Raw genomic sequence first — 26,818 nt, forward strand, 5'->3', positions numbered from 1 at the left:
CCTTATGCTATTTGCTTCATTATATTCCTTTAAAAGTAAATTATATTTTAGATAATTTCATGACTAAATTTCAGTATTAGAACAGAATATCCTAATACTTGAAACCAAGTGTATATTTTTTTCTAATCTCCTTATGAAGCATGCAGTTGGTATTGAGGTCTTGTGGTAGAGACCTAGGTTTTGGGATCTAGCACAACTAGATTTATATCCTGGCACTACCACTTATTAACAGTGTTGCTAGTACAAGCTGTGTTTCCTTTCTAAGCCTTGTTTTTCTCTCTAAAAAAAAAAAAATGGTTGGTTTGCATTTTCTCCAATTTTATATAAATACAGTATGGGTTTTTTGTGTGGGAATTATTTTGAGATTCATACATATTGTTGTTTATCAATAGTTCATTCATTTTCATTGCTTAGTAGTATTCCTTGCATAGATAAACCACTGTTCATTTATCCATTCACTTTTTTTAGATAAATCAGCGCAAATTTTTAGTCTGTTTTACTTTCTTACTTTACAGTTAATCTTATATTTCTTTATATTTTCTTATACAGTTAGTGTATATATTTCATACCTACATAAAATGGTTGGAATTCAGATTGATCCCAGTTGAAACCAATATAATTTCAAACTTCAGAAGTTAGCTTAAAATGTGTCATTAATCAGTTGCCCATTTCACTGAAAAAATAGTAGTAAGACTTTAATATAGGTCCTTGCTTCACAAGAATTCAAACACACTCCCATATTCCTTTCATGTAGACTTAGGTCAGCCTAAAATTTATGGCTATGAAAGGCTTAAAGACTTGAGCCTATATTCTAGAGCCAGGACTAGAAGAGAACTCTGTGGAGAATCTGTTTGAGCAGGAGGCCTTAGTAGTGGATTGGAACCAAACTAGTAGTGCTCAAAGTGAGCATCAGACAGATGTCCTAGATTCACTCTTCAGTTTGCCACTTGGTGGGCTTGTCACTTGATGATCTTGGGCAAGGCACTTTATCTCTGCACTTCACTTTCATTACTTGTAAAGTGCCCTGACCACCTCTCAGTGATCACATGAGATCATGTGTATGAGAAAGCTTTGGGCATATTCAGAAGTGGTATATATGAAAATGGGTGGTCCTCATGCTACTTGTTGCTTATATTCCTCTTTTTTTTTTTTTTTAATTTTTTTTAATGTTTTTTCTTTTTCTCCCTAAGCCCCCCGGTACACAGTTGTGTCTTTTTCAGTTGTGGGTCCTTCTGGTTGTGGCACATGAGATGCTGCCTCAGCATGGCTTGATGAGCGGTGCCATGTCTGCACCCAGGATTCAAACTGGCAAAACCCTGAGCAACCGAAGCAGAGCGCACAAACTTAACCACTTGGCCACGGGGCCGGCCCCTCTATTCCTCTTGATCATGTTCTTCACTCACAGTTGCCTCAGATTTCCATGTGGGATGGGTAGTCAGTGTCCTTTCAACGTCTCTGTCCTTCCCTCCCATCCTATGATTTCAGGTCTATCAGACAATGAAAAGTAGCTCTTTCTTAATAGAGAGATGGCCTCTGCTCGTGAGTGTACTGCATTAGAGGTTCAAATAATTTTTTAATTTGACTGAGGTATTTTGATATCATGGAGAAAGAGTGTGAAGCTTATAATACAACTTAAGTATTTTGTCTTTAATTGCTAGCAGTTACTGAGAATATGTCAGGATTTATTCTTCACGAGTCATGGAAAGCTTGAGTGATTGCCTAAGGTCACAGAGCTAGGATTCAAACACAGGCATGTTGTTTCTAGAGCCCAAGTTCTTAACCACTCTGTCATACTGCCTTTCCAGTTATTATTCAACCCTGAGTATCAATGTGAGAGTCTTTGAAAGTGGTGCATGTTCATTGTAGAGAGAAGGAAAAAACTCGTAATTTCATAATCTAGAGATAATCACTGTTAGAGCAGTTCCTTCTCATTTTTCCTGTATCAAACCATTTCCCTGTTATTGTACATTCAGATTCTTTCCAATTTTCATACTGCAGTGATATTTCCAGAAGTGGAATTATTGGGTCAGGGGACACGATCATAAATGCTTGCATGTATTGACTGCCAGATTGTTGTTTGGGAAGGCTTATACATTATATGCGCTCCAGCAGTATTTGAAAGTGCCTCATTTAAGTTTGTTTAAAAAATGAGGATGATATAAGAAAAAAATTATTTTCTTTTGTTTGTTGCTCTGTTTGGAATGCCATAGCTTTATCATGCTTCTACTTTATTTCTGACAGATATTTGTGAAAATTATTTCTCCTTATGGCAGTGGTTCTCAACTGAGGAGTGATTTTGCCACACCGGGAGATTTGGCACTATCTGGAAACATTTTTGATTGTCCCGAGGTGGAGTGATACAGGCATCTATTAAGGAGAGGCCCAGAAATGGTGCTTAAATATACTTCAATGCACAGGACAGACACAACAGCAAAGAATTATCCAGTCTAAAATGTTGATAGTACTGAGGCTAAGAGACCCTGCTTTATAGTAATCTCCTGAAATCTAGAAAGAATCTGTTTATTGACAAGATGCTCTAAACACTTACTTCTGTTATGTTATCTAGAAATAGAAAAGTTCATGTATTTCTGGCTTTAACAACAAAGCAAGCAAGCTTTATTTGGTTAGTCTCTGGATTGTTGAGTTCTTCATATTTCAAACATAAAATTGAATGGAATCAATTCTCAGGGAACTTTCTTAGAAAGCCCCTTTGAACTGTTTAAAAATGTTTTCTGTCACTCTCTTAATGATTCTGTAGTTGTATCTTCCTTAAATTTGCATTAGCTGCTTTTTTATTTAGGGTTACCACTGAATGTAGAACATCTCTGATTCCCAAAACAAAAAAGCAACAACTTCTTGTAGGAATTAGTAATTAGAATATCATTGGAACCAAACTCAAAGCAACTCCTCCAACATAAAACTTATTTATTTGAGGGCTTTTAGTTGGGGTTCAATTCATTTGCCTTTATTTTTATTTCCCCATATGTCAGTTTTCTTCTCTTATTAGTTATAATAAAAACCTTGTTGCAACTAGTGATGACATACATAATCTTCAGAATTTCATTCCTATATCATTAATAGGCAGGAAAATGTTCACTGCATGCACCCAAATTCCTCTGTCTTTTAGCTATTAATACTCATCAAGGGAAACATGATAATCTCTGTTGGGGGGACATGCTAAAAGTCCTATTTGTTCTTATTAACTTGTTACTTTTTTAGGTACATTCCAAAAAACTTGTGAATTTCTCTGAATTCTTTAAAATACATATCTTGTGACTACTAGAGCTGAAATAATTGTTGTCTTTATTCTATTTTTATGGTTCTGCTTTGTCTAAAAAAGGCTATTCATGAGCTTTGTCCTTTGGTGCTTCACAGGAACCAGCTCCTATGACAGAAGATCTGCTGGAAGAGCAGTCGGAGGTCCTAGCTAAATTAGGCACATCAGCAGAAGGGGCTCACCTTCGAGCACGCATGCAGAGTGCCTGTCTGCTCTCAGATATGGAGTCTTTCAAGGTGGGTCACGTTATCAGAGTTCAGGAGTCTACTTTGAGCTATTCTGAGATGAAGCTGTGAAAGTCACTCTCTAAAGTGGTATGAAGGCCTAAATGTCTTTTTCATTAAATGGTTTGATTTCATCAGTTACAATACCCTACCTCCATCCCCTAAACGTCATAGTCAAACTTACTTAAGTTTAAAAAAAGAAAAGAACCATTTTTGAGTAACAGTTGAAGTTGAGAATTGAATCATTTCTACTTGTGTGTTGGAATATTTTCTTCCTTTGTATATGTTCAGCCAATTTAATGCACGGCTTTTAGGAAACCCTTAGGATTTAACATAGGTTGCTTCATTCAACAAACCTTTGATTGCCTACTTTGTGACCTGCACTGTGATTAGATAAGTAAGAAATACAATGTTTATCCTCAGTTATAGTTCATTGAGGTCATGGGAGGAGGTATGTAAATAATTATTATGTGATGAGTTCTCTTATGAAGGCAAGATCAAAAAGGTAACTAACACTACTGAGTGGGTCGTGGAAGATTTCTCAGAAGACTCACCGTTGAGGATGAGTAGACGTTTGCTACCTGGAGGATATTTTAGGCTTAGATATAGGCTTATATCTAGAACATAGAAGATTCAGAGAATGGTGACATTTGGCTTTTTAGACTAAAAACCCAGGGATGAAGAAAGGTCTTTTGTTTTTGAATTACTTATTTTGAAAGCAGAGGCAAATCCACGTATATTAAAAAAAAAATCCAAGGGGTAGCCCAGTGGGCCACAGGGCTTCCCTTTCCTACTGCCAGTACTCGGAGCTATCTCCTAGACCCAGACTTTCCTCCTTAACCTGCTGCTGCCTGTGATGGCCTCCACCTCCCCGTTGCAGCCCCTGCTCAATTCTGCTTTTGTGCTATGTAGGCCAGCCTGAGTTTGATTTTGCGACATAAACACCCCATGGAAACCTATGCCACTTTCATCTTCCCTGCTAGCAGATTTAAGTGACAATAAAAGGGAGCCTTTATATTCCCTGCTTATTTCCCCCATCTTTACTAAAAGAAAAAATCTTTAGTAAAGCTCTTAAGAGCTGCATTTTTTCTTTAGAGACTAAAAAGATACAGAAAATCTGTGAGTTCTGTTCTACTGTGAGACAAGAAAGAGAGGTGTCATTTTAAAACAATTAGTTGGTACAGTGGATAAAGAGAAGCCAGTTGGCTCTCAGGGCCTATGTTAAATCAAAAAGGTAGAGAAGGGAATTGGCTTAGGGTATGTGTGTACACAGAAGGAAGTACTAGCCTCTGCGGCAGCTGTTTTTCACCTGACCTCTAGCTGCCTTCATATTCATTTGTCCCTGTCATGCTACAGTGTCCTTGCAGAGGCATGTACAGGAGGAAATTCCAAATTGGAACCGTAAAAGCTTTTCTCCATAGAAACGTATTGGTCCCTCATGGTAAGGGTCTGTTTAGTTCCTTTGACACTGTCCTTCAGCAAAACTGTGGTTCATTAGGCTCCTTTGGACTAACCTGGACACCTACAAATCTCTTATTGTTTTAATCAGAAAATAGATTGTATTTCAAATAACCAACTTACATATCTGCCCCTATGTGGGAATCAGGTAATATATTTAAGGAAATATGTAGCCACTCTAACATAGACATGGTTGCCTTTCCTTCTTCGTATAGGGATGACTTGGTATTAGGGCCCTTTGGGAGAGTCCCCAGAGCTTTGAATGAATGCTGATGTGTACCTGAGGTGCCTATCCCTCACAATTCCAGAAGGACGGGGTCTTTTCTTGAGCATGCCCTTAGAGTACATACCTGTAACAGTAGAAAGAAGATAAGCCATAGCGGAAATGAGCCTTGACTCTCCTGGTAGCTGTATTTTCAACCTAGTATAGTAAGGACAACCAGAAGGAAGAATTCTGGTTTGAACTGTCTTTCTTTAACACATTCTGTAGTACAGGAGTTCAATATTATTTTCTTTTTTTATGTTCACTCTTTTCACTCAAAATCTCTCTGTCTAGTTGCCTAAGATGTTTTCATGTTGCTGTGCTGTTACCTGGTTAATATCCGTATCAGTGGACATGAATCCTGGGTCATGCAGTAAGCTTGACCCACTGCAGTTCACAGCAGTTCTTTGTTGCCGTGATGCCATAGCCCTTGGAAGTTTATGTTGTTGACCATCAGTTAAGGACCCTCCTCTGATTCCTCATCCCTCAGGGATTTCCTAAATTGATAGGGATGGTTAAGCTGGTAGCCAGTGAGCTCAGTGAGTAGATATTGGCAATTTTACCCTTCACATTTAAGACAGGCCATTCTCATCATGTTGGTTTTCATTTTGGTCTGAGGTTAATTTACTTTTAAAAAAAGAAAGTGACCTTCTGCTTATCACTTCTTTGCTTACATTATTTACTGTTTCAGGCAATTAAATATAGTACTCATAGCAGAAAGAATATGTTGTGGTAGAGAATATAACCATAGCAGTTTGTATTTAATATGTGTACACATATCCTTTGAGTATGAAGGGGATGATATATGTGCCCATCCTTAGTACTCTACTAATATATTACTGGATACTTGCAAAAATACCTCCATGCCTTACCACTAACACTGTGAAGCCTCTACTGTTTTTCTAGGCATGAATGTAAAATTACTTAAAGGATCTTGGCGTACATCGTTAATTCTATAGACTTATCCACTAAGTAAAACTTTAAAGGATCTTGGCATACATCATCGTTAATTCTATAGACTTATCCACTAAGTAAAACTTTAATTAGTTTGGTTTCAGAAGCCTAAAAGATGGTAGTTTGAATTCCAATTTCTTAACAGCACAAAAACAATTTATGTGATGGTAATTTGTTATATAAAGTGCAAGAATTCAATAGCTGAATAGAACATTTTTGAGGTTGGCTGATATTTATTGCAGCACCAGTATTGATTTATTGAGGGAAACAAGAGCAGAACTTTTCCATCATTGTGTTATTATTCTGATCATGTTGTGTATTATTTAATTTACTTGACTTGAGCTTATTTGATCATTTTCTAAGTATTGAGTTGTTGTTACACTATAATTTTGAACTAACTTATGTAAGTTATAATCTGTTTAAGAGAATTATTTTCACTTTACATCAAATTTTTATTTCCAAATTCATCAAATGAAAATGTTTTCTTTTTCTGTAAAATGGAGACAGCAAAAGTAAAATGCTCTTGGTACTTATTTTTTTTTTAAGATTGGTTTGAGCTAACAACTGTTGCCAATCTTTTTTTTTTCCTGCTTTTTCTCCCCAAATCCCCCCAGTATATAGTTGTATATTTTTTTAGTTGTGAGTCCTTCTAGTTGTGGCATGTGGGACGCCACCTCAACATGGCCTGATGAGCATTGCCATGTCCGTGCCCAGGATCTGAACCAGCGAACCCCTGGGCCGCCAAAGCAGAGCGCATGAATTTAACCACTCGGCCATGGGGCTGTCCCCTGCTCTTGGTACTTTAACATATGACCTGGCGACATCCAAACCAAGTAAAAATTGTAAATGTTAGGCTTTTTGTGAAAGTGAAAGTATGATTTTGTGAACAGGTTTATCAGTAACTGTTGATTTGTATTTGATTCTGCTGAAATTTTTGCCTATTTTAGGCAGCTAATCCAGGTTGTTTTCTGGAAGATTTTGTGAGGTGGTATTCACCCCGGGATTATATTGAAGAGGAAACAATTGATGAAAAAGGCAACATGGTTCTGAAAGGAGAACTGAGTGCCCGAATGAAGATTCCAAGCAATATGTGGGTAGAGGCCTGGGAAACAGCTAAGCCAATTCCTGCTAGAAGGCAGAGGAGGCTCTTTGATGACACACGGGAAGCAGAAAAGGTAACTGAGATTTGGGTGTCTAACACTAGAATGCTCATTATTTTTCTAGAATTTTAAAACCTCACTATCGTATACATGAGAACTTTGGACACACTTGAGAAGCAAAGCATTGAAATTTAATGAGGCTTTTCTATATCTACTATTCACATTTAAGATTTTAGAACTAGTTGCAAATAGGCCAAAGAGTAAGACATGTGTATTTTATATAGAAGGCTTACCATTGGACTGTCTGACAACATACGTCAAAAGCCTTAAAAATGGTCATGTCCTTTGACCTAGCAATTCTGTTACCAAAAAAATTTATTAAGGAAGCAATGAGAAATACATCAAGATCAATTTATAAGAACTGTATTCAACAAAGTTTTTTAGTGAAAAAGTAGATACACCCAAAATTTCCAAAAATAGGGCTTGGTTCAATAAATTATGGTACAGTCATAGACTGCTTTGTAACTATTAAAAACATTTGGAGTTCTGGAGATTGGTGGCAGCCTCCTGATATCAGATTGTCCCACACAGCCTCCCACCTACTCACCTTACCAAAAACCCCATGAAATTAATAAGTAGAATAAATAAATCCATATCTTCAGCATTACTAGGAGATAAAGATTACAGTGACCTTTGAATTAACTGCAAGTAGAGAAATAAGCCAAATTCCAGTGGAGTTCCCTTTGCTGTAATCCTGTGGATGTAGAAAGTAGGGACAGGAGTCTTAAGAAGAAGAACCAAGAAATACAGAAGACTTAGATGGAGCATAGAGTCAGCCCACAAAGAAAGAGCCTAACACTGCCTGCCAAAATACTCAACACAGGTAGGGCTTGGTAGTTCACAGCACTGCCTACAGGGGAAGGGCTTGAAAGTAGGCAGGACTAGAAGTGGACATTGAGAGAGATACTCCCTTGGGAAGAAACAGATATACAGAGAAGGAGTGACACTCCTTAGAGATAAAGCAATGATGGGAAAGAAGGAAATAAGGGGAAATTAAGGATCTTGCAGAAATGAAAGAAACAAGACATATCAATCTCCCTCACCCCCACTGTTCATTAAAGATACTGTGCATAAGAGGGTGCTTTCAAACTGGCACATGACTAGGAACAGGAAGAGTAAAGAGCAGATTACATCCCTACAAAACTACCATAAAAAACCAGAAAATGCTAATGAGAACATTTCCTAGAAAATCAACCACGAAGCAGGAGAAAATTGTGGCATAACACTCCAAACTGAATCAGATATTCTCAAACAAGCATGGGGGATATGAAAAATCATGTTTAATCAGAAATACTAAAACGAAGAACAGAAATGGACCAAAAAACCCCACGAAGAATTGAAACCACAGCTAGTTTAACTCAGGGTAGGAGTAGAAGAAAAAGACAACTATATCGAAAATAAAGACTGAATTACAAGGGGCCCAAGGGAGAATACATTCATATTTAAATTTAGTAGAAGGCGTCAAGGAAAAGCAGCCCAACAGCCAAGAGAATGAAAATAAGATAAAGTAGTAAAAGAGATTGGAGAGATAGTAGTATAAATAATGGGAAATGTAGGAATAATAATCATTTCATCAGGGGGCTGGCCCTGTGGCCAAGTGGTTAAGTTCCCATGCTTGGTGGTGGCAGCCCAGGGCTTTGCCAGTTTGGATCCTGAGCGTGGACATGGCACCGCTCATCAAGCCATGCTGAGGCGGCATCCCACATGCCACAACTAGAAGGACCCACAACTAAAAATATACAACTATGTACCAGGGGGCTTTGGGGAGAAAAAAGGAAAAATAAAATAATCATTTCATCAGAGTCATTGAAGAAGAAAAATCAAAACACTAGAACTAACATTTAAAACTGCAATCCAAGAAAACTTTCTGGAAATAAAACCTGAGTTTACATATTGAAAAGGCTCACTGGGTACGGGGGAAGAATTGACCAGCAGTAGTGAACTCCAAAAAATTACTGTAGAATTACTGGACCTTAAATATTAAGGAAAAATATCCCAAGGACCTCCAGGCAAAAAGATGAAAATAATTTACAGGGGAAAGAGAGTATACAGGTGTCAGATTTCTCAAAAGAAAGGCAACGTGGAGCAGCATTTTTAAGAAATATAAGGAAAAGTACAAACCAAAGATTTTATATTCCACCAAGATGTCCAAGTAATTGAGGCTATAAAAAAGTTCTCTCTGAGTTTTTGGACATATAACTCTATACACGTGTGCCCTTCCTGAGGAATCCACCAGAGCTGCCTTGTCCGATAGAACTTTCTGCAGTGTTAGAAATCTTCTATAGCTATGCTGTCCAGAATGGTAGCCGCTGGCCACATGTGGCTTTAATGAGCACTTGAAATGTGGCTAGTATAACATAGGAACTGAATTTTAAAATGTCTACATGTGGTTAGTGACTGCCTTATTGAACAATACTGTATGGGAGGATGAACTTTATCCAAGCAAGAGATGACTAGGGAAACTTTGGCAGAGGGCTGATAGTGAGCATTTAACTTAATTAATTTTAGAGCTAAGGCTAAAACTAGGTGGGGACATGGGTAGAAGAATATGTAAAAGTTGTATGTTAGAACAAAGTAGAAAGAATGCAACTAAAAGAGACAAAAAAGGAAGAGAAGAAGGAAAGGGGAATGAGATCATTGACTGTTACACAGATAATAGGTGGTAATCAGAGACTACTATTTAAAATTGTCAGACCACAGCATAAAACAGTTAAAGATATAAGGGAATTAAGGGCATCATAAAAGGTGTTAATGCAAGGATATCGACTAGAATAAAAATGTAAACCTTTCTAAGTATCAACAGAAAAATTGCTAAAAAGCAAAGACCACCAAATAGAGAAACATACAAAATAAAGATCACACTATACACAGAATAATCACAGTATAAGATAGTCATATAAAACCAAACTCTCTGCTGTACACAAGGGATTCAGTGACTCAGAAAAGCTACAAAGTAAACAATGGACAAAGATTTCCAGGTAAACGAAAACAATAAGAAAGCAGCGGTTATGATCCTGATACTATACAAAGTAGAATTAGGGCAGAAAAGCATTAAATGAAACAAACAAGGATGCTTTATAGTCTAAAAGCGATATTTCACAATGAGAATATAACAGTTGTCAATATTTTTGCATTAGATATAATAATCTATATAAAACAGAAACCATGGGAGATGCAAGGAGAAACAGATCAAAATGCACTAACAACAGGACTTTTAACACATTACTCTTAATACAAGACAATCAAGTAGACAAAACTAAGGAAAGATCTAAACCAGATAATCAATAAAGTTGATATTTTAGATATATTTCAAACACTACACCTTGATAATAGAGAATGTATCTTCTCTTCAAACATACATGGAACATTCACAAAAACTGATACTATGTTAGGGCACAAAGAAAGCATCACTGGGTTTTGTAATGGAAGTATAACCAATACTCTGATCTCTGCAATAAAACTAGAAATTAAAAGTGAAACAACAGAAAACACCAGGCCTTCCATCTGAAAATTTAATAAGCCTTATATTAAATGATGCTTGAGTGAAAGAGGAAATACAAAGAGAAATTATAGAATTTCTGAAAAATAGTGGTAAGGAAAGCACTACATATCAGCACCTATAGGATATATTTAAGAAGTGATCAAAGGAAAATCCACAGCCCTAAACACCTACATCAAGAAGAAACACGGATGGACCTTGAGGGTGTTATGCTAAATGAAATAAGTCGGGGCAGAAAGTCAAATACCATATGATCTCACTCATAAATAGAAGATAAAAACAACAACAAACACACACAGATGCAGAGATGAGATTGATGTCTGCAGAGGAGACGAGGAGAGGGAGGAGAGTGAAAGGAATGTGTGGTGATGGATGGTAATTAGTCTTTGGTGAACATGATGTAATCTACACAGAAATCAAAATATAATGATGTACACCTGAAATTTATATAATGTTATAAACCAGTGTTACCTCAATTAAAAAAAAGAATTACCAGTGGGGAAAAAAAGATGAAAAGTATTGAATTAATAAATTCCTAACTCAAAAACCTAGAAGAAGAACAGCAAAGTAAAACCAAAAGAAAACAAAAGGAAGGCAGTAGTAAAGATAAAAACAGAAAGTACTGAGGTAGAGAACAGAAAAACATCAAATTAATGAATCTGGTTTTTTTTAATCAACAAAATAGACAAATTGTTAGCTACTTTATTCATGAAAGGGTAAAGCATGTATATACAAAATAAGAAATGACAAAAAGAGCAAATAACTATTGATACCAAAGAAATATTAAAAGAAAAAAATCTACTTTGTATGTCTCTGTGCATATAAATTTGAAAACCAAGATGAAATGGATGATTTCTTAGGAAAATACAGTGTACCAAAGCTGACCCCAGTAAAGATAGAAAGTGTAAACAGACCAGTTTCCACAGAAGAAATAGAGACAGTTGTTAAGGAATGACCCCATTAAAAAGTACCAGGTCTAGATCATTTCACAGAATTCAACTAAATATTGAAAAACCAGTTGGTCCCAATGCTACATAAATTTTCAATGCATAGTAATTGGAAGAAATTTTCCAAATTCTTTTTATGAAATAACTATAACATTGGTACCTAAACCTGATAATGATAGCAGATTAAAAAAAAACTTGCAGACCCGTAATACTTAAGAAATGAAATGCAAAAATCCTAAGTGAACAGAGTTTATTACTATTTTAAGAAAATTATACATGTTAACTGAATGTAAGGATGATTATTTGGAAATCTGTTTATAGAATTGACTTCTTTAATAGGTCTAAAAAGAAAATTATATCATCTCCATATACACTGAAAAAGTCTTTCATAAAGCTTAATACTCATTCCTAATAAAAAAACTCCTGAGAAAATAAGAATGGATAGATACTTTCTTAAAATGATACAATATACATAGACCTCAATGCTAAACCCGGCATCTTAATGGGGGAAACCCTGGAGGTTTTCCCACTGAGGTCAGGAACAAGGCAAGAGTGCCTGCTATCTCCATTGCCGTTTAACATTATCCTGTAGTTGTCAGCCAATGTAATTAGAAAAGAGAAAGCAGAGGCATAGGAGTCAAAATGAAGAAAGAACTTTCTGCTTGTAGATAATGTGACAGTATACCTGGAAAAATCTAAGGCATGAAGGATAAAACTAAAAAGAATTCAGCAAGGTAGCAGGATATAAAGTTAATATACAATAATCAGTAACATTCATATACACATAGAATAACCATTCTGAAGATGCAAATGACATTTTCTCTTCAGTATAAGAGAAAAGAAAACATAAAATACTTAGGAATAAACTTAACAGGAAATGTTTGAAATCTGAACAAAGAAAATAAAACACTTGAAAAATACACTTGAACAAAAAAAAAGATATCCCATGTTTTTGGGCAGGAAGTCTCAATATCATTAAGGCAAATTCTCCCTAAATTAATTTATAAATTTAGTGCAATCCAAATTAAAAAAACCAAAAGGCTTTATGATGGAGCCAGACAAGTTTATACTAAAGTTCATATGGAAAAATGAACATGCAACCTTAGGACTCAGGGGTTTGGAGAGTGACTGTTAATGGGTTTCCTCTAAGGGGTAATGAAAATGTTCTAAAATTGATCATGGTTTTGCTTGTACAACTCTGTGAATATACCTAAAACCATTGAATTGTACATTTTAAACTGGTGAATTCTTATTTTACAAAGCTTGCAGAATAGATTGAAAAGAAAGAGCTATGGGGTGGGGGGGTCTGGGAGGGGGAGACAGTAACCCGACCAAATATTAAAGCATAGTACAAAGCCTCACTATTTAAATAATGTGGTAATGGCTCATAAATAGCCCAATGAAACAGAATAGAAAGTGCATAAATACATGTAGAAATCTAGTGCATGATGAAGATGGCATCTCAAATCATTGTCCCTTTTTTAGGTGTCCCTTTTTATAAATGGTCTTGGGATAACTGATAACAATTTGGCAAAAGATAAAATTCTTTCTCTCTCATACCATACACAAGAACAGACTGAAGATGGAACCATAAGAGTACTAGAAGAAAACACTGATGAATTCCTCGTAACCTGGATATAGAGAAAGGATTTCTAATTAGGAGTCAAAACCCAGATGCAATTAAAAATAAGACTGATAAAATTTACTGTGTAAAGATAAAAAATTTGCATGGCAAAAAGAAAATTAAGTAAAGTCAAAAGACAAATAAACTGGGAAGAATATATATATTATAGATAAAGGGCCAAAATACTATAGAAAAATGGGCAAGAGATAGGAGTAGACAACTCACCAAAAAAGGGATAATTACCCTTAAACTATCAAAAGATGTTCACCTTGATTTATAATAAGAGAAATGCCAATTGAAACTTCATGGAGACAACCATCTGTCACACATCAGATTGGCAAAAATTCGAAAGCTTGGTAAGTAGTCAGGGAGGCCAGGAGACAACAGGCCCTCAAACGTTACTGGTGAGAGGCACGATGGTACAGCCGCCTGTGGAGGGGAATTTGGCAGTATCTAACAAAATTGACATATGCATTTACCCTTTCATCTAGCAATCCCACTTCTAGGAATTTACCCTAATGTTTTCCACAGTGCAAAAATGCAGCACTAAGTTGGTCATTGCTGCATTACTTGTAATTACAAAATATTGGAAACTATCTACATGCCCAAACTTAGGAGCTTTGTTGAATAAACTATGGTTCATCTACATAATTGAGTACTATGTAGCGTGAAAAAAAATGAGGAAAATCTCTATTATCTGATAGCAGTTTCTAGGATATGTTAAGAGAAAGGTAAAGTACAAAAAAAAATATAGTATGCTTCATTTTCTGTTTAAAAAAAGGAATTAAGAAAACATATATCTATTTATTTTCACAAAAAAGAAGCTCAGTAAAGATAAAGCAGAAAACACTGAAATTAGTTCCAGAATGGTTGGGAGGGGGAGGGAAAGATAGAATAGAAAGAATATAAGAGGAAGTAACACTTTAGAAAAAGAATGTAGGGGGGCTGCCTCGGTGGCACAGTGGTTAAGTGCGCACGTTCTGCTTCGATGGCCTGGGGTTCGCTGGTTCAGATCCCAGGTGCAGACATGGCACTGCTTGGCAAGCCATGCTGTGGCAGGCATCTCACACATAAAGTAGAGGAAGATGGGCACGGATGTTAGCTCAGGGCCAGTCTTCCTCAGTAAAAAGAGGAAGATTGGCAGCTGATGTTAGCTCAGGGCTAATCTTCCTCAAAAAAAAAAAAAAAAGGAAAGAGTGTATTTTCTGTATAATTTTGACTTCCAGAAAATATTAATGGTACATACTGAAAAATTAAATCAATGAAAATGTAAAGAGGGGTAACAACCTAAAAGTGAAAGCATGCTGAGATAAATTAAACCCACTGCATTTCAAATGAATAACATAAACACACTGCAAGGGGGGAAGATGGGTGGGAGGGAAGATCTAAGCCAAGGAGTTTATGGACACATAAGATATGTTTGACTGTATGCCGTCAGGTGTAGTGGGAGGTTGTAGAGCACTGGAAACAAATCCTAAACATTATTTTCTAGGTTTGTTGTTTGTAGCGCTATGGGTGAAGCATTTCTGAAACGTTTAGATGGATTATTGTTTGAGCAAATGAGTAGTTAAATGTGTTAGTGTTATTGGAAGCCTGAATTCTCACTGTGGAAGTGAGATGCAAACATGAAATGGAGAAAAGCAAGGAAGACCCAATGGCAATGAATTGGAATTGGAAGTATTGGTGTGGACTTACAGGTTTCTAAAATATGGATAGATATGTTGGCATCCATGTATATATATATATATATATATATATATATATATATATAAGCATATATTTCTTAGCTCTCTTCTGAAGAGGTGTAGAAGCAGTGACATCCCAGTAGCAGTAAGCACATATATCTTGATTTCTAGAACATTCCTCACTAAAAGGAGCCATGCTTTCCTCAGAGAAATGGCTGACTACAGGGAAGATATGAGTGTGAAACATTGTGTGTTGTCAGAAAATCAGGAAGTGCTTAAAAAAAAGAGCATTTCATAAGGAGCTAGCTTGAAGGGACTCTTTTTGGCCAAATCTGGACAATTTGAGTTCCAGATAATTAAAGGCTGTGATGAATTATAAACCACTGTAAAAAAATTGGAATCCATGGGTCCACACTGATAATAAGTAGATAAATAAAGAACTGGGAGAGTAGAGAGGGCATTTCAGCACAAAGATCACTGATAAATATGGGGGATATGTTAGAGCTGCAAACTTCACTTTACAGCCATTTTCATGGTAAAGATTGGCTCAGGCAAGAATCATCAATAGATACAAAATCTAGGTGGAAATCTAGGTGAAGAACATCATACTTACATGGTTTTAAAGTGTCTCTCTACAGATTACTTCCAAATTGCAAGGAAATAAATATTAACTATACCGTGGAGAAATCAAAATTAATATCACCAATAAGGGGCAGGTGGAGATTGTCTACATCAGGTTGTGATAATCTAAAGGATCCAATGTTGTTTATGTACTGTTTGGTCCAGGAGTGCATAATCTACGTCCAGTCATGGGGAAATATTAGATAAACCCAAAATGAGAAACAGTCTATTTTTAAAAGAATGCAGTTCTTTTTAAAGAATTATAAAATACAATTCTAAAAAAGTACAGTTGTGGGAGTATATTAAAGGGACGTAGGAGCCAACTGAAAGATCTCCCAGTGGCTAACACTGGAACGATTTGAGCAAGAAAATCAAGTCATATTTGGATTATAACTTGAGTATAAAATAAACATCCTTGAGTCTCTAGTGATATAAATAAATGATTAAATAAATTGGAGAGAACAGACAAATCTCCTACAGAAGAACTCTAAGTCTACTCTGCCCTCAAGGACGTGGAACTTAACTCCCTACTCTTTTTGAGCGTGGACTGTGTCTACATTCCTAAGAGTACAGTGTGCAAAGTGGGGAAAATGAGTAACTTTGACTGTAATAATGTCTTTTATAACCTTTCCTACCACCATACAGGATCCAGTTAAGGATCATGCATTGCCTTTAGCTGTCATATCTCTTTAACCTCAGTGAATCTGGAACAGTTTTCCAGTTTGTCTTTTTATAACATTGACATTTTGAGTATAGTCCCCCCCCACCCCTTGTGGTTAAGTAAATTATATACTTTATTCTTATTTCCTTAGTTTAAAAAAATTGAGATATAATTTACATACATAAAATTCACCACTTTAAAATGTAAACTTCATAGTTTTTAGCATATTTACATATTTAGCATATTTACAAGGTTATGTAACCATCACCTTTAATTCTAGAATATTTCCATCACCCCCAAAACAAACCCAGTACCCAATAGCAGTAACTCCTCATTTTTCCCACCTCCTAGTCCCTGGCAACTATTAAACTAACTTTCTGTCTCCATAGGTTTGTCTATTCTGGATATTTCATACAAATGAAATCCTACAATATGTGGCCTTCTGTTTCTGGCTTCTTTCACTTAGCATAGTGTTTTTGAGGTTCACCCATACTGTACCATGTATCAGAACTCCATTCATCTTATGGCTGAATAATATTCCTTGGTATGAATATACCACATTTTGCTTATCCATTCATTGGTTGATGGACATTTGTGTTGGTTCCAATTTTTGGCTATTATGAATAATGCTGTCAACATTTGTGTACTCAGTTTCCTTAGTTTTTATCTAATGTGCTTTCATGTTCCAGAAGCCCATCTAGGATATTGCATTACAGTTAGTAGTCATGTTTCTAGGCTCCTTTTAGAAGTGACATTTTCTCAGATTTTCCTAGTTTTTCTGACCTTGACAGTTTTGAGGAATTCTAGTCTGGTATTTTGTAAAAAGTCCCTCAACTGGGATTTATTTGGTATTTTTCTTATGATTAAACTGGGGTTATGTAGTTTTGGGAGGAAAACCAGAGAAGTAAAGTGTCATTTGCATTACATCATACCAAGAGTACATGCTGTCAATGTGTCTTATCCCTGTTGTTAACCTTGCTCACCTGGCCACAGTAGTGTTTATTTGGTCAGTTGACAAAATTGTAATAAGGATAGTAGGTTAGATTTAAAGTATTTGGTCAGTGTTAAATTTACTGTAGTTTATATAATCAAACTAGTTTATATTGAAATAGTTTATATTTTGATTATATAAGAAAACATTCTTAATTTTGGGAAATATACACTGAGATATTTGGGGATAAAGGGACGTGATGTATGCAACTTGCTCTCAAATTATTCAGAAAGAAATGTATGCATGTATGTATTGTATGCAAATATAGAGGAGGAGAAAGAAGTGATGAAATAGATGAGTTAAAAGGTTAACAATAGGTGAATCTAGGCAAAGGGTATATAAATATTTTGTATTCTTGCACATTTGTTTTTCTATAAGTTAAGGAAAACAAAATTTGGAATAGTAAGTGTTAACAAGAATGTACAACAATGGGAACTTTTATTACTGTCGATAAGAATATGAATCTGTTGAAACACTTTGTAAAATAATTTGACATTATCTTGTACATATCCTAATTCTATATTTAGGTAATACCCTCAAGAAATCCCTCTACATGTGTACCAGGAAACATATGCAATAATATAATAGAACATTATTTGTAATAGCCAAAAAATGGGGGGAGGTCCATCACTGGGGGAGCATTTTAATACAGCAGTGAAAATGAATAAACTATAGCATGTGTCACCATATATGCGTCCAGGAACAATGCTGAATGGAAAACAAGTGACTGAGGGGTATAACCAGAAACATTCTATTTATATAAAAATTAAAGCCAGACAAAGCTAAGCAACACATTGTTTAGGGCTACATGCATATGTGAGAAAAGTATGAAGAACAGCAAAAGAATGAGTAGTACCTAATTCCTTGTAGGGGGACGGGGTACACGAGGGAGGGGGACTTGGAAAGTACTGGTGATGTTGTTTCTTAAGCTGGTTGGTGTATTAAACAGGTGTTCATGTTTTCTTTAAACTATGTGTAAATATTCTGGATGTATTGCAAAAAAGCTTCAAGCCACACAAAAGCCTCCAGCCAAAAAATAAAAATCATAAGTCATTAAATGAAGAAAGTAAGTTATGAAACTGTACATATTATGAATTTTTAAAAAACTGCATATGCATCTATACCCGTGCATTTAAATTGGCATAAAAATAAGTCTGAGAAGACAAACACAAAACTGTGTTGTTCCTTAGGAAGCAGAATTTCTGGAGAACTTTTGCTTTATACTGCTCTGTGTTTGTTTATTTTTAAAATCTGTGAGCATTTATCAGCCAGGCTGACATTATGAAGTTATATTTCTTTTATCTTTACAGCTGTTGAATAATGAGCTTAAAGGTAGTTCCATGTGTTGCACATACTTCTCTGTATTTTTTTAATCAGAAAAATTATAAAACAATTTCCATTTTGGAAAAAAGTCAACCGAAACAACTGAAACAAACCAAAAAAATTAGTGGAAGGTCACTAGCAATGTTTAGAAATATTAAGTGAGAAAAGCAGGTTACAAAATTGTATGTTACATACTCAATATTAGTTCACTTACTACATCGTGTATGTTCAGTGTCTTAAAAAATCCTGAAATGAAAATGCCCCAGTGTTACCAATTGTTATCTCTAGGTGGTGTAATTTACAGTTGGTTTTTATTTTGTATTTTCCTAATTTGCATGTATTACATATGGAATCAGAAAAACGTTATAAGAACATGCATCAGTATTAAAGACTGAAGTTCTTAGTTGTTTTCAATAACACTGTTCTTACTTTGGGAGTAGTAGCTACTTACTTGGATGAGTAGGGCATCAAGAGAAGAGAGCTCTTCTCTACCCTTGTTACACATGTGAGTTCAGTGGTCCAGAGGATGTTTTTTCCTTTCATAAGTGGCTGCTTTATTCTTTGACAACGGCAGTGATCATTTATCTAAGTTTGTGCCTCCTTCAGGTGCTGCACTATCTAGCAGTCCAGAAACCTGCAGACCTTGCGAGGCACCTGTTACCTTGTGTAATTCACGCAGCTGTACTCAAGGTAAAGGAAGAAGGTAAATGTCTTATTTGATTAGTCATTAGTTCATTTCAAAAATGAAAGTATATTTTACCTAACTTATTTAATGATGGCTTTGATCTTTTTAAAAATAGAAAGTCTGGAAAACATTTCTTCAGTTAAGAAGATTATAAAGCAGATGATATCCCATTCCAGTAAAGTTTTACACTTCCCCAATCCAGAAGACAAGAAATTGGAAGTAAGTTTGATGTAGTGTCAGGATCTTGCCAAGTGTTCTCTTCAGTTGGCAATAATTACTTTAAAGATACATTTTTGAAAGGCTTTGCTTTTTTTTGCTGTCTTCTAAATATGTCTCTCCCTTTTCCACTGTTAGGAAATCATCCATCAAATTACTAATGTCGAAGCTATAATTGCTAGAGCCCGCTCACTGAAAGCCAAGTTTGGAACTGAGAGATGTGAACAAGAGGAGGAGAAGGAAGATCTTGAAAGGTAATTGCTGTTTGACCAGCTCATTTGTGTCTGTAGTGGCAAACGCCACCGCTCTCTTGAGAAAATTTTGATAGAATATTGAGATTCATTCGTGGTACTTCTATATTATTTGTAACCTGCATTGCGTAGAGACAGAGAAATATGTAATTATCATAGGATTTGACATCTACTGTAATTCTGAGCATTTGCCAGGTGTTTCCATTCCTCCCCCTTTTAGAACCAAGTCTGCCAGGCCTCTTTTTCTAGGAATGTCCTTGTTTGCTCTTGGAGATGTGCTGCCTGCAGTTTCCTGCAGGGGGGCTGTTCACTCTTTGTTCCTTGAAGTGCCCCAGAGCTTTGCTGTCAGCTCTCTGTTCCTTAACCACAGTCTGAGGTGTTCTGAAACTGTATTTCTGCTTAGTATTCCAAGTTGTTCATTTAATTTTAAACAAGATTTGTGATAGCAAAGGTGTACATCCTATGCACCTTGCGAATATGTTTTGAAAGAGTGACCAGATGGCCTCTCCAGGATGAGTCCAGTGACTGGATCAGTCTTTTCCTCCTTCTGAGACTTGGCACCATTACCAACAGAGCCTGGCAGTGAGTCCCTGTCCATTTCTCCCCGTGGTACTTGAAAGGACAGTGTTTTTTTAATATGTGATAAAGTGTTTCCAAATGAGCTACTTCAGCAGCTTGAATTTGTCATAACTTTAAAATTTTCATCAGCCTTTCCAGGAGAAATGGCATTATTGATGCTAAATAATCAATTTTATATGACAAGGCATTTGCTATAGCTTTTACAAGTTCTTGTTTGAATTTTATATCTGAGTGAAATTTTCTCCCAGCCTTCTTTGCTCTTGAAAATTCCTTTGAAATGAGAAGAATAAGCTCTAACCAAGGGAATCGTTCTCAGACAGCAGGATGAGCTAGCGAGCAGGTGGCGCAGACTCGCTGGGTCTGTGCTTTCCACTCGTAGTTCCACGGCACGTTATCACAGTTTACAGTTGACACTTTACCCAGAAAAACATATTTTAAGCACACACATGTACACAGACACACACACTCATACACCTTAAAAGAACAAAAATGAGAAATACGGATCATTGCTTTGCTATATAAGTGAAACTTGGTTTTTGTTGCTCAAAAAATTTTTTTCCATCTTTTATTTACTGTAGTATTTTTAAGCTTCTAAGTCTGAAAGAAATAGACTACATATTTCTTCTTACACTTAGAGATGGCCTTTTAAAAATTTTTATGAAAACAGTTGAAAGGCAGTAAAATTGTCATTTGAGTAGATTTTAATTCTAAATGTCCTTCTATCCTGTTATAACATTTCTACGCCAGCCTTGGTAGGTTTAGCCAGTATCGTTTGAGGATTTGTCCACAGAATTAATCTTGGAGGATTGACAGTGTGAACTGAGCAGCTTGCTTTCTCTCCTTTCATTATCTCTCTCTCCTAGGTTTGTGAGTTGCCTTTTGGAGCAGCCTGAAGTGTTGGTCATTGGTGCAGGAAGAGGACATGCTGGCAGGATCATTCACAAGCTGTTTGTGAATGCTCAGAGGGTATGTGAGATTCCTTATTACTGTATCATTGTGATACAGACCCTACTCTCGAGACCTCTACTCGGTGAGATGCTGTTTCGATTCCCACACATGGCTGATTAGACAGCTGCTGAGTGTAAGTCTGGGCATTGGGTTTGAGCATTGGATAAACGACAGCTCTCAGCAGTGACTTCTGAGTCTTTGAAATCCATTTGCTTTCTTACATGTTTAAGTAAAATAAGTATATTTTAGGACCTAAATTTCAGAAATTAGAAGGGTCTGAAATCCATTGTTAGAGAATCTGATAGGGAGTTGGTAGCAATGGCCAGTGCTGTGCTGTAGGAAAAAATGTTTACTACTTTCAAATTAGAATGGAGTTCAGTTTTACCAATTTTAAACTCCATGTACTGCAAATGGATTCAGAGCTTAGCTTGTGAAGTTAGGAAGTCTAACTATCCCTGTGATTGTGAAGAGATCTAACTTTAGAGGTTTCCTAGGAAGAGCAAGATGTCAGATGTTTAAACTGTGGACACTTGGGCTTCAGCACAGAAAGAAAGCCTAATTTGAAAAATTATCTTCATTACTTCTAGTCATGAAAGTAAAGGTTTAAAAATTATATGGAAGTTTCTGACATTCTAAAGCTATTACAATTTGGATTTTTATGAAGGTGATACCAGTTATGCTTTGTGCTGATGCTCTCTGTACTGCTGTTGTTTACTGGGTAAAAGGTGCTGGCATCCCGCAGGTGATTCTGTGTTGGGGCTGATTAATAATAAAGATTCTGATGAAAGTATTGTGAATCACACTAAATACGGGGATCCCCTTACCTGGTACTGTGCTAACACTAGAATGAGCCAGTTTTGAAGGTGTAATTCTCAGAATCAAATAAGAAAAAGAATTTTCATGGATCTACATGTGGAATAAGAACTTTGTAATCTCTGAGTCGGCCTGGAGTACATCTAGTTAATGCATTCAAAAATCATAGCCAAAAATACTGATCTGAATTTTTAGCAAGAACTAAAACCTGAAATTGTTTATGAGGTAGCTCCCTAAATTTAAGAATTTTAAGTTAAAAACCAAGTATTTTATTTCCTTATGAATTAGAGTTCTAAAAAACAATAGGTACTTACTTTGGTTTATTTTGGTTTTGTCTCTGGCATGAAACCAAGACCGGTGAGTTTGTTTTCATATCCTATAATATCTTCTCCAGCTTGCTAGCCAGAAGCTTACAAGCACATTTCCTTATTACCACCAATATGAATTTTCTTCAGATTGCAAAAACTCTTTTCGCTGTTCTCATTTTTTTAAAACTTGTGTGTTGAGGATTTAAAATCTAGAGTATTTATATTTTTAATGCTGAGAGTCTTACTTGTTTTGAATAGTTAAGCAAAATTATTTTCCCTCAAATGGAAATAAGCTTTTTTCCCCCAGACTGTAAGTAAAAGCTCATTGTAAAAATTTGGATAGTGCAGAAAATTATAAAGAAAAAATTAATCATGTAGTCTCACTCCCCACTGATAACCATCAACATTTAACATCTGGTGTATACAAATAGATGTATATTTTACAAAAATAGGATTATGTTATATAATTTACTTTGTTATTCTTGTTTTCTACTTAATATAATTATCTTTCTATATCAGTAAACAGAGGAGTGTATCATCTTTTCAATGGCCTCATCATACAGCTGCTAACCCCCTATAATGGATACTGAAATTGTACATTTGTCCCACATTATGTAATTTTAAAAGATTTCAGACTTTCAAACCTTGTAGTGAATGTTTTTAGGGAATTGGCAGACTGTGAAATCCATATATCAAGCACCTGGTTGGTACATTTTTAAATTCAGCCTTTAAATGTCTGGCTAAAATAAACCATTCAGATTTATTCATGCAACTTTTCTTTTTATAATTAACTGACATTTTATGTTAATTTTACTGATAAATCAAGATTTTAACATTTTTTAAAAAGTTATGAAATTTCACTGAATTTTTTATAACATGCAGTAATTTTATATATTTAAAACTTTTCCTTAAAATTACCCATTTTCATAAACTTCATCGTGATTACATGTGTCAGTGGTATATATATTTAAATGGAGTTCACCAAGTAAACCGCTGGTTGGATTTTGCTTCAGTCTTGCTCAATTGAGTAGCTCTGAGACACCTGTTCTTGAATTCATTGGATTATCTGTTTTTCAAGCCATGAGCATTCTTTTAGCATCTTAATTCTTCAGTAAAAGAGCTAGATTTCTGTTGAATCATTTCCCCATTAAATGACATGGTACATCACCTGTTGAACCATCAGATGCATGAGTGGTGGGGTATGTCTGCCCAATTTGGCAGCTAGGTGTGTTGTATGTGGTGTGTGTTTGTCTTGATATTCTTTTGATAGGATCATGTTCCTCAATGTAGTGCATGCTGTCTCTGAAATAATCTTGAAATCTCTTGTCTAGCTCTTTTTAAGCCATCTTGCTTGTTTCTATTTCATCACTGTTTCTTTTCTCACCCTTTCTCAAGCTGACTGAATCTTCTGATGAGGTAACAAAATAGCCTTTGTCCCTCATAGTTCCTTGTTCCTTCCCATCCCTCTAACATCATGAGGTCATTAAGACTAACCACCTGAACAGTCTGTATTTGGCATACCTTTCTTGCTGATGTTTAGCATAACATGATTTCATATTTCCATTGCCAAAGCAATTACTTTTCCCAAATTGATGGTGTTGTAAAAGAAATATAGCGATCAGAGAAATGAAAGAAGTGTAGTGATCAGAGTTAAAAATGAAGGCTCTAATTGAATATGTATTTTAGGTAATTTTAATGAAAAACTAGGTGCCTTTAATACTGAGAACTTGTCTTTTGTGGCCATTGCTATATGGACCTCTATTCACTTGTGCATCACATTAGCCACCCAGCAAACAAAACTAGGGTCCCCAGTTTTAAAAAAGAATGGAGATAAAAACAATCTTTCCAGACTCTGGAGAGAAGCAACTCCTTGCTGAACTGAGGACATCAGACTTGGACTTATCATTGCTAGAAGAAACATGTAGAAGCCAGTGCAGCTCCATTTTCCCTCTTCATCAGGTGTCTGAGTATGGCCCTCACTTTTCACAGCAGATTGCCTGGCAGTCGTTATCCTTTCTGTCTCTGTCACCAATTTATTTGTAATCTCTGGCTGCTCATGCAGTGTTTCAAGCTTCTTGCATTTTCTCCGTTGTGTTTTTTGAGTAATCCCATAACAAAGTTGACTGCTACTGAGTAATATAGAACATTTTTGTGTATTTATCATGTTTATTCATCTATCTAAGTTTAGCATTTGACTTGCTTGTGAATTTAGCATTTGATTCTATTCAAGGCTGCAGCCATGGCTCCAGCAGAGGAGGAACTGAAGAGAACTGGCTCCCCAGAAGAAAGAAGGCAGAACTCGGTGTCAGACTTCCCACCCCCTGCTGGCCGGGAGCTCATTCTGCGCAGCACTGTGCCCCGCCCTGCCCCCTACTCCCGAGCTCTGCCTCAGCGCATGTACAGTGTTCTCACCAGAGAGGATTTCAGACTCGCAGGTGCCTTTTCCTCAGATACCTCCTTCTTCTGAGTCTTCTGGAATGACCCCATCTGTGGTTTCAGAGACAGTGCTGACCCCCTCTGTGGGAGGGAGGTTCTGCCAGACAGAACCCCAGAGGCCATGAAGAGGTCCTGTCCAGTTGAATGATCAAGAATCATACCAGCATCTGAAGGACTTTGGGGCGCCAAGCTTGGGTCCTGTTGTACCTTGTTGGGGGCAGAGGGAATGGGCTTGAGCTGCTGAAAGATTTCTGCCCCAAAGAGATGGCCCTTGTGTGGGGAGGTGGGGGACACCAAGAAACAGCAAGAGCTCTCTGTCCTCACTGTGGCGGGATTGGGTTCATTTATTCTTTTCTGTGACTATCCCTTAGGCTATTGCCTTGCATTCACAGTCTGCATAAACACTTGTTATATTTATTAGTATCAAGTATGCAAAATAGAGTATCTGTTAACTCAGATTTCTGAATATTTTGGTGGTAGCTATTCCCAGAATCTGTTTTTAAATGACATTCTGTTTATTCAATCACCTGGGGGCCATCTTTATTGTACTAATTAACTTTTGATGAGCATTTTGAATATTCTAGGAGAAAGCCTAGAATTTCACATAGTTTATGTTTTTCCATATAACTGTGACCTAAATATATCCCTTCTGATAAAACTGTAATATAAAATGTCACTGCAAATTAGTTTTATATCTATCTTGTAAGGCTTGTTTTTCTTACTTGTTTTAGTTTTGGTTGTCATGTAAGATAACCTGCAAATTGTTGTTTTCTTCTTCTCTTGCTGTACAGCATGCATTCTTTCTTTGTGGTTGCTGGCTGGATACTGTATTTAATGAAGTAGAGATGAGCATATGCTAGAAATATAGTCTTGGTGCACAGAGATTATCATGCTGTTAGTATAATTTGGTATTTGTGCTAATGTGATGAATAGCAGATCTTTTCAGTGAATTATTTTGCTTTTGTAATTTAGTTAAAATGAAAATAATCGATGGGGATGTGTAGCACCCAGCATAAGGAATAACAGCATATTTCTACTTATGTGATGATCAAGATTTATTAAATCTGTGTTGCTGTGGCCTCTGTTCAGTAATCTTAAGTCTGTTTTTAGGCCTAAAATTTCCACTTTAATCCAAAGTGAAAAATGTTTATATGGAAGCATAGATCTTGCCTGTGTAAATTTAAAGAATTAATGGAGCTGTGTAAACCCTGTGTTACATTATTTTTGTAAAAAAAAAAGTGTGTGTACTTATATGTGTGTATCTATGAACACATATATATGTATATATGTGTATCTGAAGCAGGGGAGGCCCTGGCTGATTACCTCCTGGCCTTCTCAGTGCTTTTCTCTGAGATGCTGGACTTGGTCGCTGCTGCGAAGCCACACAGATGCAGGCCGAGGACCAGGCGCTGTCCCGGGTAGAAAACATATCTTTCAAGCACGGAGGTTGTCTGCTTTCTAATGGGGAAGTTAGTAACAAAGAAACTTTTTACAAAGAGAGGTTGGACTTTAAGAAGGTGTTGTGAATCTAATAAAAAGGAAACTATTGCTTTCTCTGGTCAATTTCCTCCTCTTTTCTCCCATCTGGTGGACATTTTGTTCTCATTTCGGTTAATTTTATGCTGGCTTGGGTCTTCCTAAATATTTGCAGCCGGCCGAGTCCTCTGGGGTCTCAAGAACACTCTTTGTGCCTTTTTTAAAGTGGCAGTTACCTCACTTGCCTTGTATTATAATTATGTGTTTGTTATTTTGCAGATATGTTTAAGTAGCTACTTCGTATCAGGTCCTGTGCTAGGCAGTGAAGATAAAACAGAAACCAAAACGCACCCCCTCTGTTCAGTGAGCTTCCTGTCAGCTAGGGAAAGCTGATACTACGTCGCGGTAAAATGGAGAGTA

General features: G+C 36.3%; 1 protein-coding gene across 9 annotated transcripts in view; it reads left to right on the plus strand.

The window, feature by feature from the left end:
* The window catches only part of RAB3GAP1 (RAB3 GTPase activating protein catalytic subunit 1), a 118,997-nt gene extending 92,512 nt beyond the window's left edge, over positions 1-26,485 (plus strand). For 3 of the 9 annotated variants that reach the window (XM_003363239.4, XM_070240762.1, XM_070240759.1), the window contains 8 exons: positions 3,376-3,513; positions 7,123-7,350; positions 19,293-19,389; positions 19,487-19,590; positions 19,726-19,841; positions 21,281-21,383; positions 23,882-23,902; positions 24,717-26,485. In XM_003363239.4, coding sequence (XP_003363287.1) covers positions 3,376-3,513; positions 7,123-7,350; positions 19,293-19,389; positions 19,487-19,590; positions 19,726-19,841; positions 21,281-21,383; positions 23,882-23,902; positions 24,717-24,953 — 1,044 coding nt within the window. In that variant the 3' untranslated portion in view covers positions 24,954-26,485. Of the gene's footprint in view, positions 1-3,375; positions 3,514-7,122; positions 7,351-19,292; positions 19,390-19,486; positions 19,591-19,725; positions 19,842-21,280; positions 21,384-23,881; positions 23,903-24,698 lie in introns of all 9 variants that reach the window. The other 6 variants (XM_070240758.1, XM_070240764.1, XM_070240760.1 and 3 more) reach the window with 2 other exon arrangements.
* Positions 26,486-26,818: the final 333 nt, after the last annotated feature.

The sequence above is a fragment of the Equus caballus genome, chromosome 18 (assembly GCF_041296265.1).
Source record: "Equus caballus isolate H_3958 breed thoroughbred chromosome 18, TB-T2T, whole genome shotgun sequence".
Taxonomy (NCBI): domain Eukaryota; kingdom Metazoa; phylum Chordata; class Mammalia; order Perissodactyla; family Equidae; genus Equus; species Equus caballus.